Below are 19,534 nucleotides of genomic sequence, written 5' to 3'. Positions count from 1 at the left end.
TAGTTATCAGCCCCTCTACAACAAAAAAACATCGGAAAAACACTGATTTTAATGTGAAACTGCTTTATTCAGTGTTTTTACCAGTTTAAATCAACTTGTCTGTTTATTTTAGGGAGGAAGAGACTGCCGCGGATAATTCAACTCCTGGTAATAAACCCCTAAACAAAGAACACTAAAGGAATCCCAACTGAGGGTTCACACTTGGCACATGGAAGAAGACATTAAACATGGCTTAATAGAGACAATGACTCACAAAGCAGCTTCACTATAACTCGCAGCATTCACAGACAAACACTTGTCTTTATCTGGACACATTTTCCCCACAAATACAACATGCTAATGTTTTTAGTGCAAGCCTATGGCATTTTACATTGTATAAATTAGCCTAGCAGCTAGCGAACTTTTTTTCTATACTCATATAAAACCATGGACAACAGCAACTTTTAACAAAGATAACGTTATAAAATTCGGCTCCATTACAACTCACAAGGTTCACTGACAAAACAACTGTCTAAACACGTTTCTCAAACAAATATAACAACAACAATTTCTTGTTTCTTATCTGTGAAATTAAATTAAATAAAAGCTTTGTTTCCACTGAGGGAAATAGTTTCAGCTTACAAAAATAGACAGGAGGTCTGCATCACGGCGACATGTAGTTACATTTCTGGGGAGGTGTGCGTCAGGCTCCACAAGGGCTTTAGTATAAATCCTGCATTAGAAATTATCGCTATGTCCCGGATGGTTTCTCTACAGAATTCTTTAAGATATTTTCTCCAAAATTGAGTGTTCTACTTAAAAAATATATTTGATCATAGTTTAGACCTATCCAGTCTTCTTCCAACACTCGTCAAGCTTCATTTTCTCTACTTTTGAAAAAAGGCAAGGATCCTCTAGACTGCTCCTCATATCGTCCAATAAGTCTCCTTAATGTTGATGTTAAGATATTAGCTAAAGTGCTGGCTCTCCATCTTGAATCTGTTTGCCCACCATCATCTCCTCAGACCAGACTGGCTTTATTAAGAATAGACATTCTTTCTTTAATATTATTGCATGGAATATCCTCTACACTTCATCCTCATCATAGCGTCCAGAGGTACTTTTGTCCCTCGACGCAGAAAAAGCCTTTGATCATGTGGAATGGGGTTATCTGTTATATGTTCTTTGACGTTTTGGCTTCGGCAATACTTTTATTTCTTGGATCAGACTGTTAAATACTTCCCCCCTGGCTTCAGTTAGAACAAATAATACACACTCACCATTTTTCCTCTGCAGCGCGGGACAAGACAAGGTTGTCCTCTACTCTTTGCACTAGTTATGGAACCTCTGGCAGCCTCGATTCGGCAATGCATAGATATTAAAGGGATTTTTAGGTCAAATCGGGAGCATAAAATTTCATTATATGCAGATGATGTTCTTTTATATGTATCTGATCCTTTTTTATCTATTCCGCATATTCTTAATACTCTTGAAGACTTTGGTAAGTTTTCAAGACATAAACTAAACCTTGACAAAAGTGAGCTACTACCCATTTTCAATACTGCCACCAGTCAAATCTCTTTTAATTCCCTACCATTTAAAATAATAAATAATGGGGCATCAGTGGCTTAGTGGTAGAGCAGACGCCCCATGTACAAGGCTGTTGCCGCAGCAGCCTGGGTTCAAATCCAGCCTGTGGCCCTTTGCTGCATGTCATCCACTCTCTCTTTCCCCCTTTCACACTTACTTGTCCTGTCCATTAAAGGCAAAATGGCCCAAAAAAATAAATAAATAATAAATTAAATTACCTTGCTATATCTCTTACAAAATCTTACTCTCAATTGTTAAAAGCCAATTTCACTCCACTTCTGAATCATACCCGGCGGGCTCTTCTGCGCTGGTCTAATATGCCTCTATCATTAATCAGAAGAATTAACACAGTTAAAACGAACATTCTTCCTAAGTTTTTATATTTATTTCAATGCATTCCACTCTTTCTCACCAAGTCTTTCTTTAAAAAGCTGGACAGCTTAATTTCATCATTTATTTGGAGCAATAAAACAGCTCGGATTCAGAAAGTATTCTTGCAAAGACCAAAGATGCATGGTGGTATGGCTCTTCCGAGCTTTCAAATTTATTACTGGGCAGTAAATATCAAGACTATGCTTTACTGGCTGTTTGATACCACTTCTCATGATACTCCTGCTTGGCTACAAATTGAATCTTGTTCCTTTCACTCTCTGCCCTTCTGTGCTCATCAATCCCTTTGCGCACCCCCCAAGCCTGTCTGAACCCAGTGGTCTTACACTCTTTGAAAATTTGGTCTCAGTTCAGGAAACATTACAGATTATTTTCCCAGTCTATATATGCCCCTATTGCAGCTAACCATCTGTTCCCAGCCTCCCTCATCCACAAAGCATTTGATCAGTGGTCCAAAGCTTTCTGTATAATGAAGGAACTTTGATGTCATTTGATCAAATCAAGAACAAATTTAATCTTCCTCCACATAGTTGTTTTTGCTATTTACAAATTAGAGATTTTATTGAAAGTCAGTGTATACATTATCCCTCCATGCCACCAAAAACATCTCTTGATTTAATCTTGGAAATCAAACCAGAAGTCAAGGGAACAATATCCAAGCTTTATTCATTTATTTTTGAGTTGGAAGACTCTTCACTTGTGTCTATAAAGGAAAAGTGGGAGAATGATCTTGAATGTAGCATATCAGAAGGTAAGTGGTCTTAAATTCTTAAAAACATTTATTCTTCATCTATCTGTGCAAGGCATGCTCTTATTCAATTTAAGATTGTTCACCGTCTTCACCTGTCTAAGGTCAAGCTCTCTCAAATGTTTCCGGAAATTAGCCCCACATGTGACAGATGCAAGCAAGCCCCTGCCTGCCTTTACCACACATTCTGGTCATGTCCCACATTACTAACGTTTTGGTCTTCTATATTTAAACTGTACTCAAAAATAGTAGGCTGTACAATTAAACCATGTCCGTTCCTTGCTCTTTTTGGTGTGCCATCAGGGAATCTCATTTTAACAAACACTCAGCTGAATTGTATAGCTTATTCTGCTCTTTTGGCACGACGTCTTATTCTTTTAAACTGGAAGAGCGACTGCCCTCTTTCCTTTGGCAGGTGGATCTGTGATGTCACGTATTTTCTCAAAGTCGAAAAGGTTAGATATGTATTACAAGGAGCTACTGGTAAATTTAGTGTAATATGGCAGCCTTTTATTTCTTACGTGGATCAGTTAACTACACCTCTTAACACTTAGAAATGGGTTTTGCTTGGTATAATTCTGAAACTGTGATCTGGTGCTCTGTTCAATCAATCAATCAATCAATCAATTTTATTTATAAAGCCCAATATCACAAATCACAATTTGCCTCACAGGGCTTTACAGCATACAAGACTTGAATCTTAGGATTACACAACTGTAAATGTATTTGGTTGTGAGTATTTTGATTGTCAGTGTTATGATTTGTTATGTAATAAGGACATGATGGTTAGATGTCACTTTCATGTCTTTGAGCTCATGTTGTTACAATGGCGCCAGATAAACATATATATATATACATTTTTTTTTATTTTTTCTTGTTGCACACGTTGTACGAGATGCACATGTGTATTATTCGTGATGCATTTGTGCATTGTACGCGATATGTAGGCAGTCATTTTCACAACATGCTAGTGTTGTTGTTTTCTTTTAAGGAGGGACTGGCGTTTCCGTATGGGTGTGGCCTTTTTTTCAGGCCCCCATGTGATTTTGGATGTTGTGGTGGACTTGAGTACGACTCCAACGAGACTGTACGGCTACGCAGCCCTATTTTGTTGTGTCTTTCTATCTTGTGTTGTTGTCTCGTGTTGTGATTATTTGTTTTTTTATATTTTTGGTTTCTTTTTACTTAGTCTATAATAATGTATTATGTATAATACTTGGGCAACATTTTATGCTTTCGTCATGTTGTGTCCACGAATCTTTTGTGTTTAAAAAGCTCAATAAAGAAAAGAAAAAAAGAAAAAATTACGCAAGATGTAAAACACACAAGAATTGTAGGGGCAATGTGATGATGTGACGGGGTCAATAGGGACGTCAGCAGCAACAGCAATGGTGGGAAGTTTTGAGGACAAACTTAGAGCCCACATCTGAAATGTCCACAACTGTACAATGTGTCATTGCCGCTATGCAATGATAAGTATACGGCCATTTACGATGGCGCAACTGTAGCTTTTTCTGCCATGGTCTCAGAATTAACTATAAAAAATAGTCTCCTCGAGTGTCGCCATGTTTGTAGTTTACATCATGTGCATGTGGAAGCTTTATATACTGTGAGTTCTGAGGTGTGCCCTCTAGTGGGGTCCTCCAGTAACACGCAGTACAGAGCTAAGTATGGCATGTGGTTAAAAAGTATATGTCCAGCCTGGGGGTTGGTCTCCAGGAAATTAATGTATGTCAATGCAATGTCCTCTGTGTGTGTGTGTGTGTGTGTGTGTGTGTGTGCAAGGGAGACAAAGGAAAAAAAAAAGGTTAAAGAAGTTATGCTGGAGGAGAGAAAGATAAAGAAGGCAGCAAATGGTGGAGGCTGTAAACAAGATGATCTATGATGAAAAGAGAGAGGGAGACACAGAGGGAGAGAGGGAGAAAGGGAGAGAGGGAGAGAGGTGGGGTGAACACCAGCGCTCAAATAGGCTACGGGAAGTCGAAGCAGCTGTGACGCACTGGAGCTCCAAAGCAGTCAGGACAAAGTGCCAGCAAAACTACGTCCAGGATGCAGAGAAACGTGATGATCACACACCTTCTCACCTTTCTTCAGATCTGATTCATCTTGTAAATAAGACGAGGATAAAGTGCCCGAGGAGTCCACAAACTGCAGGTGAGTTTTTCTGTTCATGACATAAAGTTATCTTAATAACTCTGTTGCATGTTGAATGGATAAACAAATCCAGTGTGGGAACCCAAACAAAAGCTTCTCTGGACTCTGTATTCTGTTGAACATAAATTCCAAAATAGACAACTCAGAGACAACATTGTTAATCTTGGACTACATTTTTTCTCGAGGATACAAATGATATTTAAGAAAATTATACAGACCAATATTTTTTTTCCAGCATAATTACATGTAAATGGCTATGAGAACATAAGCCAAACATCTTAATTACTGCTGCTGTGGTAATAATGCACGCCATTTATTCATTTAACTGATTAGACTGTTCTCTGTCTGAATGTTGCCTCCACCTATGAGCATAGGTTCTCTGCCGGAACGAAGGTACAGCTGCTTGGACCGGTCGGTTGAAATTAGGATATCAATTCATGCCCTCAGGTGATTTTTTGGTAGCTACAAAAATGCTGGCCACAGGTTAACAGTACATGTTCTGACCTTCATATTGTTACTTTAATTAATAGACCCAGTGGTGAAAAGCCTCTCTTTCATATTCAAACAAACCAGATGATTTACTGCTTGAAGGAAAAAAGTTTTTTAAAAAAGTCACATTACTAGAGCTCACTCTGAGTTTAATTTCTAATAACTGTAATATATTATTTGTACCTTCATAGCTTAAAGGGGTATTTCAGTAATTTAGTGCTGCATTTTCATAAGGTTGAGGGACTCACAAAAAACAGATTTGGACAGAGGACGAGATTTATTCTGGCTTTCAGTCGCCAGTGTGGGTTAAGCTCCAAAACAGCTGGATCTGACAGTTCCCATGATGCAATTGGCTGTCACCTTTTATTAGACCTTCCTTTGCCTGATAAATGCCCACATCTTCAGAACTCTACTCCAGTTTGTAACTCAGGTTTTCAGTTATAAAATTGAAGTCTCAACAAAAAAAAAACAAAAAAAACAAAACAAAACATGATGACATCACCATCCAAAAGATAGATAGAAGATATTTTGCGTTCCAATGCAACATTATCATATCATCTGCATAAAGTAAGCTGCGAACAGGTCACCCATGTAGCAAACCAATGTCACTTGCTGTTTTTTAATGTATTTTTAATGATATACACTTACTGGCCACTTTATTAGGTACACCTGTTCTACTGCTTGTTAACTCCAATAGCAAATCAGCCAATCACATGGCAGCAACTCAATGCATTTATGGATGTAGACATGGTGAAGACGACCTGCTGAAGTTCAAACAGAGTATCAGAATGGGGAGGAAAGGTGATTTAAGTGACTTTGAATGTGGCATGGTTGTTGGTGTCAGACAGGCTGGTCTGGTCTACTGGGATTTTCACACACAACCATCTCTAGGGTTTACAGAGGATGGTCCGAAAAATAGAAAATATCCAGTGAGCAGCAGTTCTGAGTGAAAATGCCTTGTTAATGCCAGAGGTCCGAGGAGAATGGCCAGACTGGTTCAAGATGATAGAAAGGCAACAGTAACTCAAATAACCACTGGTTACAACCAAGATCTGCAGAAGACCATCTCTGAACCAACAACACGTCCAACCTTGAAGCAGATGGGCTACAGCAACAGAAGACCACACCAGGTGCCACTCCTGTCAGCCAACAACAGGAAACTGAGGCTACAGTTCACACAGGCTCACCTAAACTGGACAATAGAAGATTGGAAAAACGTTGCCTGGTCTGATGAGTCTGGATTTCTGCTGCCACATTCAGATGGCAGGGTCAGAATTTGGTGTAAACAACATGAAAGCATGGATCCATCCTGCCTTGTATCAACAGTTCAGGCTGCTGCTGGTGGTGTAATGGTGTGGGGGATATTTTCTTGGCACACTTTGGGCCCCTTAGTACCAACTGAGCATGGTTTAAACACCACAGCCTACCTGAGTGTTGTTGCTGACCATGTCCATCCCTTTATGACCGAATAAAAGGACATTTAACACATGGACTCATGAATTCTAAACTGGAGTGCCCCCCCCTAGTGTCCTCTATGGTGTTTATGTTTTGTATAAACATCTAAAAATACTTAAGATAAGGAGCTTAAAAAAATTGCAGCAGTCTTTCACGCCACCAGTATCAGTTAGTACGTAGCATTTATATAAGATCTGTGATTTTTGTCCCCAACAAACGCTCACTGTGTGCACCTGAGTGAGTCATCTCACTATAAATAATAATAGTAAAAATGCATTTTGTTTATAGAGTGCTTTTCATGGTACTCAATAACACTTTACATAAGTTAACTGCTGTTGCTGTAGCCTCCGGTGGCCCAGGAGCATGCAGTGTCAATGAAGGAGCTTTTAGCCACCTCCAATTGTTAGTACTATAGCAGCCTACTAAAAGCCTAGCTGTGACATACAATGAGCTGATCCATACTGGGGCGTTCCACTGGGAGCTGCTGAGTGGAAACGGACATTGCTGATAGCTCAGAAGGAATGGAGGAAGAGAAGTATTGTGAGAGTACGCAAAATATATCACAAGGGACTGAGAAATATTGTGACACAAACACAAGACCACGTAGCCTAATGGACAAGGCGTCTGACTTCGGATCAGAAGATTGAGGGTTCGAGTCCCTTTGTGGTTGACAGGTCTGACCTGATTTCAGTATTCATGGTGGAAGCATATTTTACAGATCATGTGTGGACTGGCAGCTGGAGAGGAGCCAGTTCTTCGCCCCTGGGCAACGTAGCAATCCCACAAACTGCTCCAGGCATGCTGCTCATAACTGACCTTGTGCTACGAACATGTTGCATGTGTGTGCTGTGTATGGAGGATTTGCGATATAGTCACATTTCAGCTGCCAGTTGCCTGAAAAATTGCGTAGATTGAGAATTAAACAATGAAAATGAGGGAATGCAAAGAAAAAAAGCCAGTGGAGGTTCCATACCATCCTGAGCCACAGAAGACATTATAAGCAGCTGTTTTCACACTCTGTAGTTCTCCTTCTGATGAGTAGGCTGAACATCATGTGTAAAACTGGTGAGGCAAGTCTTTAAAATGCACCTTTTCTCTTCTCTCTTTTTCCATTAGGTTTAAAATACAAGTTACCTTCCTGCCGATCAGCAACATGCCGGTGTTAAACTGCTCCCTCGCTGCTCTTTTCACATCTGCTGCCACTGTTTTCAGTGACGTGGGTTGCCCCGAGGCTGCTGTGCTGTGTGGGATGAATATCTCCTGGGTGTTGGCTAATGCCACCGCACAAGATCTGGGTGACATGTGCTTGAGCGAGGAGGAGTATCTGGCCAAGCAGCTGGGGCCCTCAAGGTCCCCCATCTTCCTTCCCGTCTGCGTCACCTACCTCACCATCTTCTTGGTGGGTGTGCTGGGCAATTCTCTGACCTGCACTGTCATTTTGCGCCACAGGGTGATGCAGACGCCCACTAACTACTACCTGCTGAGCCTGGCAGTGTCTGATCTGCTGGTGCTGCTGCTGGGCATGCCATTAGAGCTGTATGAGATGTGGCAGAACTACCCCTTCCTGCTCGGGGAGGGGGGCTGCTACTTCAAAACCTTCCTGTTTGAGACGGTCTGCTTCGCCTCCATCCTCAATGTCACAGCGCTCAGCGTGGAGCGCTACGTGGCGGTGGTGCACCCTCTCAAAGTCAAACACATGGCCACACGTGCTCACGTCAAGAGGGTCATCGTCGTGCTGTGGGTGCTGTCCATGCTGTGTGCTGTGCCAAACACCAGTCTGCATGGGATTGCGGTGCTGCCTCCAAGGTTTGGACGACAGTTTCCCCGATCTGCTATCTGCTGTACGTATAGATTTCATTATTGAGATTTAATTTTTGCTATTTTTAGAGTAGATCTTTTAGGATTTTTTAGCAGCTTTGTTAGTCAGATACACATACGAAAATGCTCATAATGAAAATGCCAGCATGTTGATGTTAAGAGTGTATAATGTTTATAATGTTTACTGTCTTAGTTTAGCATGTTAACATGGTGAGATTTGCTAACTGCACACTGAGCACAAAGTACAGTGCAGGCCGATGTATTCATACATAAGTCAGCCCTGTCCAAGACATTGTGATCACAACAATTATTGTAATTTAACCAATCCCCATGAATTCTGCATGACCTTGCAATTTCTATCCAGTCAGTACAACTGTTCTGCTAATTGAACCAATCATCATAGTTTCCTGTGAGCTTCACCAATCATAGCAGTCCTCTACAATAATTCAAACTCACTTCCTTGTGGTTATGAAGATGCGGACATACGCGACATGAACATCTCACATTTAACAATAAAAGTAACTGCGAAAGATGGCGGGGTGTAAACTGTTTTGCACTAAAAGCAACGTTGTGGTGGAGCTCAAACAACATCGATTGACGAACACTTTTCTACCACAAAACACATGGACAGCGGACAAGACAAATCACAGTGACAGAGACTGTTGCCTTCACTTTTATTGCATGGGCTGAAAGAATTTAAATGAGTTACATTAAATACAAATGGTTAAAATGAAATGGGTGGCACGGTGGTGTGGTGGTTAGCACTGTCGCCTCACAGCATGAGGGTTCCTGGTTCGAACCCAGGGTGTCTGTCCCATCGGTGTGGGTTTTCTCTGGGTACTCTGGCTTCCTCCCACAGTCCAAAGACATGCAGGTTAATCAGTAATTCTAAATTGCCCATAGGTGTGAATGAATTTGTCAGCCCTGCGATAGTCTGGCGACCTGACCTTCTAATACTCTAATCCAGTGTGGTCTGACCAAACTACATTACCATATACAGTACAGTGTAGGTTGCAGGTACAGGTAGTTCACATTCACAATATCTGAACCAAATGCCATGGTAATCCATACAATAGTTGTCAAGGAATGCTATTAAAAACACTAAATTGTCAGGCAGCCAATAACACCAGAGGAAACATCAAGGAAAAGTCAAAGATCGCTGAAGTTAAATCCGCATCTAATAGTTGTTGATTGATTTTGCCATCCTCAGAGAGGGCTAGGAGGTTTTGCAGTGTATAAAAAGCTGTAGCAGTCATGGTACAGGTGGGATCATGATCTGACTGACACATCTATCTCTTACATTTCCATCCTCAGATGTGATTAAGCCCAAATGGATGTACAACCTGATCATCCTCATTTCCACGCTGGCCTTCTTCCTGCTCCCCATGTTGATAATCAGCGTTCTCTACCTGCTCATTGGCCTGCATCTGCACAAGCAGAGGATAACTGTGGTGGACACCAGGGGTAGCTTTGGACCAGAAAGTCTCTCCAGGTCTCACGAGCAGAAGCTGAGCAAACGCAACCTGCAAGTCACCAAGATGCTGTGTGGGTGTCATTTTGTTTTTTTTCAAGTTGCTAAGAAGCAGAAAACTACACTTAAATTGAGTGCATGTGTGTGTGTGTGTGTGTGTGTGTGACACTCCTTTCTAAAGTGTGTTTAACACACCGGCAAAAACAGCCGGCAACAAAGCAACGCCTCTTGCATTTTTGAAAAGGACACGCCTTCTCGGAAATGTGCGCTCCCCCTTTTCTCGTCCGCAAGGAAACAAACACACAGAGAGCTTGAAAATGGATGCCGAGAGATTTAACTCCATTTTATCAAACGTGTGCTCATCCATAAAGAAAATATTTTTTCCAGCGGATGTCTTAGTTACAACATTATTGAGCTAACTGGAGTAGTGTCATGTCGTATCCGACAACGGGAGGCTTTTAACAGATGACGTCCTGATGTTAGCTTTGCTGCTGCTGTTAGCTGTCCCTGTCAGCTGCAGCCACTGATGCTTTCTTGACATTGTGATTTCCCAAAACTGAATAAATACCACACATAGCAACACAAAACTGTTTTGCTAGCTCAATCATGTTGTAACTAAGATATCTGCTGGAAAAGATATTTTTTTCACAGACCGTTTAATGAGTTATTACCTATTACAGACACTGCTAACGGCTAACAGGGCTAACAGCTAACGGTTAGCCCAGCTAAACGTGCACACAGAAATAGTAATGTTTGTTCAATCATTGTGTTTATAGACTTTACAAACATCTAAACGGTGATACAGTGATGTGAAAAATGAGATATATAGGCTATATATAGCTAAAAGCTCTGCTGGTTTTCTACCCGGAAGTATTTGTAAACAACAAGGCGTCAACAAGGCGACTCATCCGTCCGTCCCATCGGCCGGACGGATGAGTCATGGCCTTGTAAAAGATTATGTTTCTTTTAGTTGGCGAGAATGTGTCGCCGCAAACGCCACAAATATCCACTAACTTTGACGGTGTTTTCTGCGAGCGCGGCTGAGCCATTTTGAACCGCTACACGTGTTTCTAGTCGGACTATGTTTACAAGCACAAGAGTTCAGCGACCCACCGAAGGACCGCCCTGCAGATTTACTATTGGTTCTGCAACTTAGGGAGTTTTTTAAACTCTGAAATTGTATCTGCCCATCTAAACACAAAATCAGGGAGAAAGTCATCAGTCTTTAGCTAAGCAAAGCATCTAAAGACTGACGTGATTCTATGTTTTAACTTACAGCCCATTGGTCTCAGCTTTGTCTAGACGTCTGTCACATTATGGTAACTAAAACTGACGTCAGGATTGCCAGTGTGTCTGGGAATATCATGTGACAGCTCAGTTGCCAGAATAAATGTTGGCATTGTACGTTTCTGCATGTTACATTTGAATTTGTACGCTTTTGTTGCTACTAAAATCGCTGGAAATTTCCCAACCTACAATTAAAACTCATCTGCTTCTGCCACTACAAACACACTTGGACATGTCCCGAACTCTCGTTAAAAAACACCCGCCTCTGTTGCTACAAAGACACTTGGACATTCCTGTGCTCTCATAAAAAAAACACCCACTTTTGTCGCTTCAAAAACAGCTGGATATTTCCCCAACTCTCAATAAAACTCAACCCCATCTGTCACTTGAAATGTACCGAACTCTCGTTAAAAATTACCCTCTTACCCACAAAAATGACAGGATATGTTCTGAACTATGGTAAAAAAAAAAAACAAAAAAAACCCCACAACTTCGTTTGCTACAAAGATGGTAGGACAAGTCCCATATATCATTATAAAACACCTGCTTTTGTCATTACAAAAAAAATTAAAATGCCGCTTTTGTCGCTACAAACATGCTTGGACATGTCTCGAGCTCTCGTTAAAAAACATCTGCTTTTGTTGCTACAAAAACCGCTTGACATTTTCCAAACTCTAATTAAAGCTCACCTGCTTCTTTGCTACAAACACATTTTGACATGTCCCGGGCTCTCGTTAAAAATTACCCTCTTGTAGTCAAAAAAATGGCAAGACATGTCCTGAACTATTGTAAAAAAAAAAAAAAAATTATAATAAATAACAAATACACGCTTTTGTTGCTACAGAGATGGCAGGATGTGTCCCATCTATCATCATAAAACACCTGCTTTTGTCATTACAAAAAAGGCCAAAGATGTCCTAAACTCTTGTTAAAAAAACACCTGCTTTTGTCGCTACAAAAATGGTTGGACATTTCCCGAACTCTCGTTTAAACCCCCCAGATTTGTTGGTCTTGAACAGTGGTCTGCTGCTTGGTAGTCTCGCTCACCAGACCTTTCTCAAGAAAAGAAAGGTCTGGCTGGGCCGACTCTCACTTTAAGATTGGAGAAAAAAACACCCGGCTGCTTGTACTTCTTTCAACCAATCACAATCGTTCTGGGTGGTGCCACAGCAACAGTGCACTTGCAAAAATATTGCCAGGGGGAAACAGGTTTTGGTGTAACACGCACACAAAAATATCGCCTACAGGACGCAAACCATGGCACAAAAATGGCGACATCCCCGCAAGATCAAACACCGTAAAAGTTAGTAAAGGACGTGTTGAAAACGGTTGAAAACTGCTACTCAACCGGAGGTGGTAGGGCGGGACTTCAGCGGGTGGCTCGTTCCGCCCAATGAGAGGCTGATCTATGCAGCAAACTTCCGCCCACTCAGACTAGCTGCTTGGCAGCTGTCTTGCCTAAGGTGTCACACCATCCTCCTCCTGATGAGAAACTCAGCTCATATTCATGTAATCTGAACTACTTCATATGTATGAAATGTATAAATGTAAGATATCTGTTCAGAAATGTACAATGCAAACATTTTATTCTGGTGACTGGGCTGTACAAGTGTATACAATATGTGTACATGTGTTTCTGTTTGCCTGTCTTCAATCTACCTGTCCAGTTTACTACTGTTCACCTAAACTGTCTGGTTTGTCCAGGTGTGCTGGTGGTTATGTTTGGCATTTGCTGGGCTCCCTTCCACGTGGACCGCTTGATGTGGAGCTACATCGACCAGACGTCCGAGGAGCACCTCCAGGTTTTTGAGCACGTCCACATCGTCTCCGGAGTTTTTTTCTACCTGAGCTCTGCTGTCAACCCCATCCTCTACAACCTCATGTCCACGAGGTTCAGAGAAATGTTCAGTCACTTTACCTGTTATTCTCACAGCTGGTCATTACACTCCAGCATACAGATGACCCAACGCAGCACCTTGAGCGAGAAAACGCTAAACAGCATGAAATGTTCTTAGTTGGGGCCAAAGGACGTCCGAGAACATTATATACAGAAGTTAAAGGACAAACCAAAGTGGAGAAATGCAAGAGCCTGGAAATGTTGTGGATCACATCATATGGCCTACAAAGTATCCAGAATTCGTTTCAGCTAGCTACCACCATAACCAACACACAAAATGAGTGAATGTCATCACTCCAATAGAGCTCAGAGACTTGAAGAATCTGCTAAGGAGTACTGAAGCTCTTCTGGAGGCCTGTGATGTTCCAGCACCCCATAAGACACTTTTCTTTGGTTTTTCCTTTGACTTATCATCCATGACTAAATATAAGTTGCCCATTGACCTTCATATTAGAAAGGCTCCCCAAATGGAAGGATAACCCTCAAAGTGTTGGTGGATGTTGCATGAAGATGTAATGACATTTCCCCGAATGGACAGAACCACATAATGAAAGGTTATGTGGCAAGCCTTAAAGGTCCAGTGTCTAAGATTTAGGGGGATATATTGGCAAAAATGGATTATAATAAGTATGTTTTCTTATGTTTCCGTATAATCACATGGAAATGAGAATCATTGTGTTTTTGTTACCTTAGAATGAGCCATTTAGGTGCGAGTCAGCACCTCCGAGTCTGCTGGCAAACCGGGCTGGGGGAGAGTTACTGCCTCAAGCAAGGGAGTTCAGTTATCTGGGTCCTGTCCACAAGTGAGGGTAGAATGGAGTGGGAGATGGATCGGCGGTTTGGTGCGGCATCTGCAGTGATGCAGGTGCTGCACTGGACCATCATGGTGAAGAGGGAGCTGAGCCAGAAGGCAAAGCTTTCGATTTACTGGTCCGTCTACGTCCCAACCCTCACCTATCGTCATGAGCTCTGAATAGTGACCGAAAGAATGAGGTTGCAGATACAAGCGGCTGAAATGAGTTTCCTCTGTGGGGTGTCTGGGCTCAGCCTCAGGGTGAAGGGCTCGGATATCTGGAAGGAGTAGAGCCGCTGCTCCTTCGCATTAAAAGGGGTCAGTTGAGGTGGTACGGGCCCAGCCCTGGATAAGCGGATGAAAATGGATGTCTGTATGTTTTTGTTACCTACGAGTGAGCCATTTATATCTACATAGGGAGCAGGTCCTTGTCTACAGAGATTGCCACGTTGCACAGCCATGTTTCTACAGTAGCCAAGAATAACCAAACTAGCTCTAGATTGGGTCATTGACGTTTTCACATCAGCCACTGTAGTTAGAAGTCCCTCTGCAACTAGAGCATCTGAAAAGTGTTTTTTTTAATGTGAAAATGCTTCATTCAGTGTTTTTACTTGTTTAAATAACCTGGGATCTTAATTTCAAATATTGCATACACATGAAATGCCTGAAAGAGGCGTAGGCCACTTCCCATGGATAAGTTGTGATCTATAAAAACAGACTTGAGGGGAGAAACTTTGACCCATACTCATGAACATTTTGGAGACGGGAAATTGGCGACGCACGTGGTGAGGTGGACGCCTGATTGTAGAAATTGTCGAATATTTTTGGGCGCACGCCATTTTTGGCTTTTGTCTGTATGTACATTTCTAGTATGGATCTTATGCACTGTTTTATAAATGAGACCCCTGGTTCATTTGCTTTGGAGAGGAAGAGACCTCTGCGGTTGATTCTGCTCCTGATAAAAACCTCTTGAATGTCTGGATCTTAATTTATCAGAGATGAAAGGCAAGCACAAACTAGCAGATGCTGTGAGAGCAACTGGTCTGCGACATGCCAAACAGCATAGGAAAAACAGTGATTTGTAACACAATGCCTTATTCAGTGTTTGTACTGGTTTTAATCAGCGGGTCGGTTTGTTTTCGAAAGAGGAGGAGACCTCTGTGGATAATTCAGCTCCCCATAAAAACCTCAGAAACAATGAACACTGAAGGAATACTAACCAGGAGTTTCATCCGGTTGCTATCTGCAATTCTCACTCCTGGATGCCACTAAATCCCCCTAAATCTTACACACTGTTCTTTTAAGAGACTGACTTAAAAAACAAGCATTCCTCATAGCCGCACGCTCTTCTACTGTATCCGAAAGTCCTCCAGACTGCAGAAATATCTACAGTGACTGAAATCCTATTTCAACAGAGGACTGAGGAAGACTGAATGAAGTGGAAAAAATGATGAGATGGAGCAACGTCGACCTCTCTGACGCCAATGTTTGGATGAACAATGAAATTATCATATGAATGATACAACAACATTGTCATGCATGGGAAATGTAACCCATCGTCTGTCTCTTGTATTTGTGTAGGATGGTTAGCACGGTCGCCTCGCAGGAGAAAGGTTCTGGGTTTGAATCCTTTCTGTGTGGAGTTTGCATGTTCTCCCTGTGCCTGAATGTATATAGCTAATGGGTTGATGGTGAATGTATTTATTGTGCATACTGTATAATTTCAAGCATAACATTTCCAGACTGGCTTAGTTTCTGCTGCCTATCAGCGTGCTTTCACAGCAAAGAATGGATGCACAATGGCTCCTGTTTAAAAGCAAGAACATTTTGTCTAGGAATGAGTCAGGGGTGAAAATGAAAGTCAATTAACTGAAGCAGGGTAAATAAACACAAGGTAATGGTTTGTCTATGGTATTTGTAACAAGTAGCAAAGCTGATTAGTCATGTGCCTTACAAGTATTTGAATAATATTCTGAAAATACTGAAGACACAATGATTTTTTTTAATGCTGTTTGTCATGTTTCCACCTGTTTTTTGTGTTCTTACTCGGACCATGTGCAAAATCAGTAATAGCACATGTTGTTTAAAGTTTAAAGGGACAGTTCACCCTCAAATCAAATACATATTTTTCCTGTTATCTGTAGTGCTACTTATCAATCTAGATTGTTTTATTGTGAGTTGCAGAGTGTTGGAGATATCGGTCGTAGAGATGCCTGTCTTCTCTTCAGTAAAGTGGAACGAAATGGCACTTGGTTTGGTGGCACCAAATTGAAAAACTCAACAACAATGTCTCTTTCTAGTATCATAACCCGGTTACTCAAGATAATCCACAGACCTTGTTGTGAGCAGTTTCATGTAGGAACTATTGTCTTTCTACCAAACTAAACCGGCCAACGGTATCACTGCACAGAAGGAAGAGTGCATCTACTCATGGACGAGAAGCTTGTGCTTGTGACAGCGCGAGATGTCAACATTTATGGCGTCCTGAAAGTGATGTCCAAGATGGCAGCAGGTGTTTGTGCAGCAGCTCTTCGCTCTCCAGTTTGGTGCCTTTTTGGTCGGCACCTTTCAGGAGTAGCACTCCTAATTTCATTGTGGGTTTTTTAATGATACAATGACAATAAAAGACATTCTGATTCTGAAAAAGTAATACACTAAAATTCGTATCTATCCCATGTAATCATGAGCCAGTAATGTGTGTATTTTGCAAGGCTGTGATCAGGTGACCAATGCACTGATGGGAGTAAAGAAGGGAGTAATCCCCTTAAGGAGGCAGATTAAGGAGGTGGATAGGTCAAAAAAACACGGGGCAATCTTCTAGGAGACCGGTGTTCAGAACCTCAAAATGACTGAAGTGAACTTTGAGTCATTCTGAGGTACGTCCTAACCACATTTCTTCTCCTAAATGTAACCTACATACGTCTAAACCTAAAGACACCCAACCATGTTTCTAAAACTAAGCCAAAGTAACTTTACGTTAAGTACGCAACATCATTCGTGGGGCACTAATTCGTTAGATATCATACAAAGAGTTGTATGTGCCTTTCTGGAGGATGTTATACGTCCCTTAGCAATGAAGCTACGAGGCACGAACTGACTGACAGGCTTCACAGCGTCTAAAAGCACAAAACCTCGCTGAGAGTGACACATTCACTGACATTACGGAAAACTCAGTAACTGGCAAAACAGACCTTTTCACTGCAGGTGAACATAACACATTCTTAACAGTGACAGAATCCATACAGATAACATCATATCACCCAGTCCGTTACAATACAAACCATTGTATGAGGATGAATTGAGCGGATGCACACTTCCTCCTGCACAGCTAGTCTGAGTGGGCAGAAGTTCGCTGCATAGCCTCTCATTGGGCGGAACAAGCCACCCGATGAATTCCCGCCCTACCACCTCCGGTTGTGTAGCAGTTTTCAACCGTTTTCAACACGTCCTTTACTAATTTTTGCGGTGTTTGATCTTGCGGGGATGTAGTCATTTTTCTGCCATGGTTTGCGTCCTGTAGGCGATATTTTTGTGGGCGTGTTGCACCAAAACCTGTTTCCCCAATATTTTTGCAAGCACACCGTTGCTGTGGCACCGCCCAGAACGATTGTAATTGGTTGAAAGAAATACAAGCAGCCGGGGCGTTTTTTCCTCCAATCTTAAAGTGAGAGTCGGCCCAGCCAGACCTTTCTTTTCTTGAGAAAGGTCTGGTGAGTGAGACTACCAAGCAGTGACATTGTTGGTGCTGGTTACATGAGTATTGAATTGTTTGCTCGAATAGATAATAGATGAACACTTCTTTCTGCACAGTGATACAGTTGGCGGTTCGGTAGAAAGAAAATAGTTCCTACATAAAACTGCTCACAACAAGGTCTGTGGATTATCTTGAGTAACCAGGTCATGATTTCTGGAGAGAGACATTGCTGCTGAGTTTTCAAATGTATTTTTTTGGCGCTTTGAGCACCACAAGCCAAGTGCCATCTAGTTCCATTATATTGGAGAAAAGGCAGACATCTCTACGGCTGATATATCAAACACTCAGCAGCTCACACCAAAACAATCTAGACTGATAAAAAGCAGTACAGGTAAGAGGAAAAATAAATATGCCAGGTTTGAAGGATCACCTGCATCTGTTGCTCTTCTTGTAGTAAAACAGAAGAAGTGTAAACATACCTGTATGTAGGACATGTGAATATTTATCTACTCTTTGATTACTGTTCATAACCTGATGCAGTATTTAAAAAAGCATGTATCTTTTTCTCGACGTGTACCCTTGAAATAGTAAATGTGATTAAATGACCTGCTTTCGAATACCAGTGCTGCTGATACAATGTGCTTTTCTTATGCGTTAGCTTGGAAACATGTGCATATAACAAGTCTTTACACTTGTTTTCATGTTCAGACTCTTAAAGATCAACCAGACTTCTGTGGAAACATCATGGTTAAAGTGCTGCCTGACAGCACAAGTTATTTATGAGTGATGACGTCTGCCAAGAGCTACCAGGACCTTTCCATTTGACTGTCTCATCTCAACTGGGTGACACACAGAGCAGGGTGAAAACTCATTTGTACAAATGGAGATGATAATTATGAGGGGTAGAGGGGAAAGAAGCTGTCACTGGATCAATAATACAGAAAACATTAATGATGATTGACTTGAATCAGGAGGACATACGACAACTGACTGATGGATGGAGACAAATCACGTTGCAATGACACACTGTTATCAGTGTGCTCCACCAACACTAATGAACAGCAGTCTACCCACAACTTCCATCGCTATAAGAGAAAACACAGTTTACCCACCGGCTCCACAAATAGTCTCGTTTAAAAGGCAGCATCACAGTCTCACTGAGGTAATGGTATTCATTCACAAGCGCAGTTATTATAACCACCCGTGGCGCTTTGATATGACAATATGAAGCAGACAGTATCATTTAACTTTAAAGAATTATGTGAGCAGCAGAGTGTGGTTGCTGTGAAATTAAAGCAGGAATCAGCCCAAATGAGAAATGCGATGTGTTTCATTTTGACTTTCACTCACAGAAATGGCATGTTGGAAACCATAAAATCCCAAAATTGGAAACAATAAAAAGACAATGTGATGCTCAGTGGGAGTCGTATAAGGGGAGGTGGATTGCAGGTGAAGGTTTTGGTCTCACATCAGCGCTGGAAGAAAATCTTACAAGTAAAATCCCTCTTTTAAAATCTTACTTTGAGCCGGGGTAGGCAGTTTAATTTTGGTGTCAATGGGAAAAATATCCCATGATAACTTTTGAGCATATTGTAATTAAGGTGGTCTGGGAGAAAACGAGACTTGTACATGTCCTCTTGGCTCTGCTTTCAGGCTTTAAAGAATCAAATACATGACAGGAGACTTTCACTAACCACAGGTTATTTTGGAGAGAGGGTGTTTCTAAATGCCAATGCAGGTGCACATCCCTTCAATTAAAGCCTGATTCA

The 19,534-nt window shown here is 41.5% G+C and overlaps 1 protein-coding gene and 1 non-coding gene across 2 annotated transcripts; both read left to right on the top strand.

Annotated features, from left to right (window-relative positions):
* The first annotated feature begins 4,689 nt into the window (after nucleotides 1-4,689).
* On the top strand, nucleotides 4,690-18,387 carry LOC117272127 (neuromedin-U receptor 1-like). The gene is made up of 4 exons (XM_033650880.2): nucleotides 4,690-4,861; nucleotides 7,922-8,646; nucleotides 9,938-10,168; nucleotides 13,086-18,387. Exons 2-4 carry the CDS (start codon nucleotides 7,959-7,961, stop codon nucleotides 13,394-13,396), a joined length of 1,230 nt encoding a protein of 409 aa, XP_033506771.1. The 5' UTR covers nucleotides 4,690-4,861; nucleotides 7,922-7,958; the 3' UTR covers nucleotides 13,397-18,387.
* trnar-ucg (transfer RNA arginine (anticodon UCG)) lies at nucleotides 7,403-7,475 on the top strand. Its single transcript has one exon. It is a non-coding gene; the product is annotated as a tRNA-Arg (tRNA).
* Nucleotides 18,388-19,534: the final 1,147 nt, after the last annotated feature.

This window comes from Epinephelus lanceolatus, chromosome 12 (assembly GCF_041903045.1).
Source record: "Epinephelus lanceolatus isolate andai-2023 chromosome 12, ASM4190304v1, whole genome shotgun sequence".
Classification (NCBI taxonomy): Eukaryota; Metazoa; Chordata; class Actinopteri; order Perciformes; family Serranidae; genus Epinephelus; species Epinephelus lanceolatus.
Note: the sequence above shows the minus strand (reverse complement) of the source record. Positions and strands in the feature narration are given on the sequence as shown.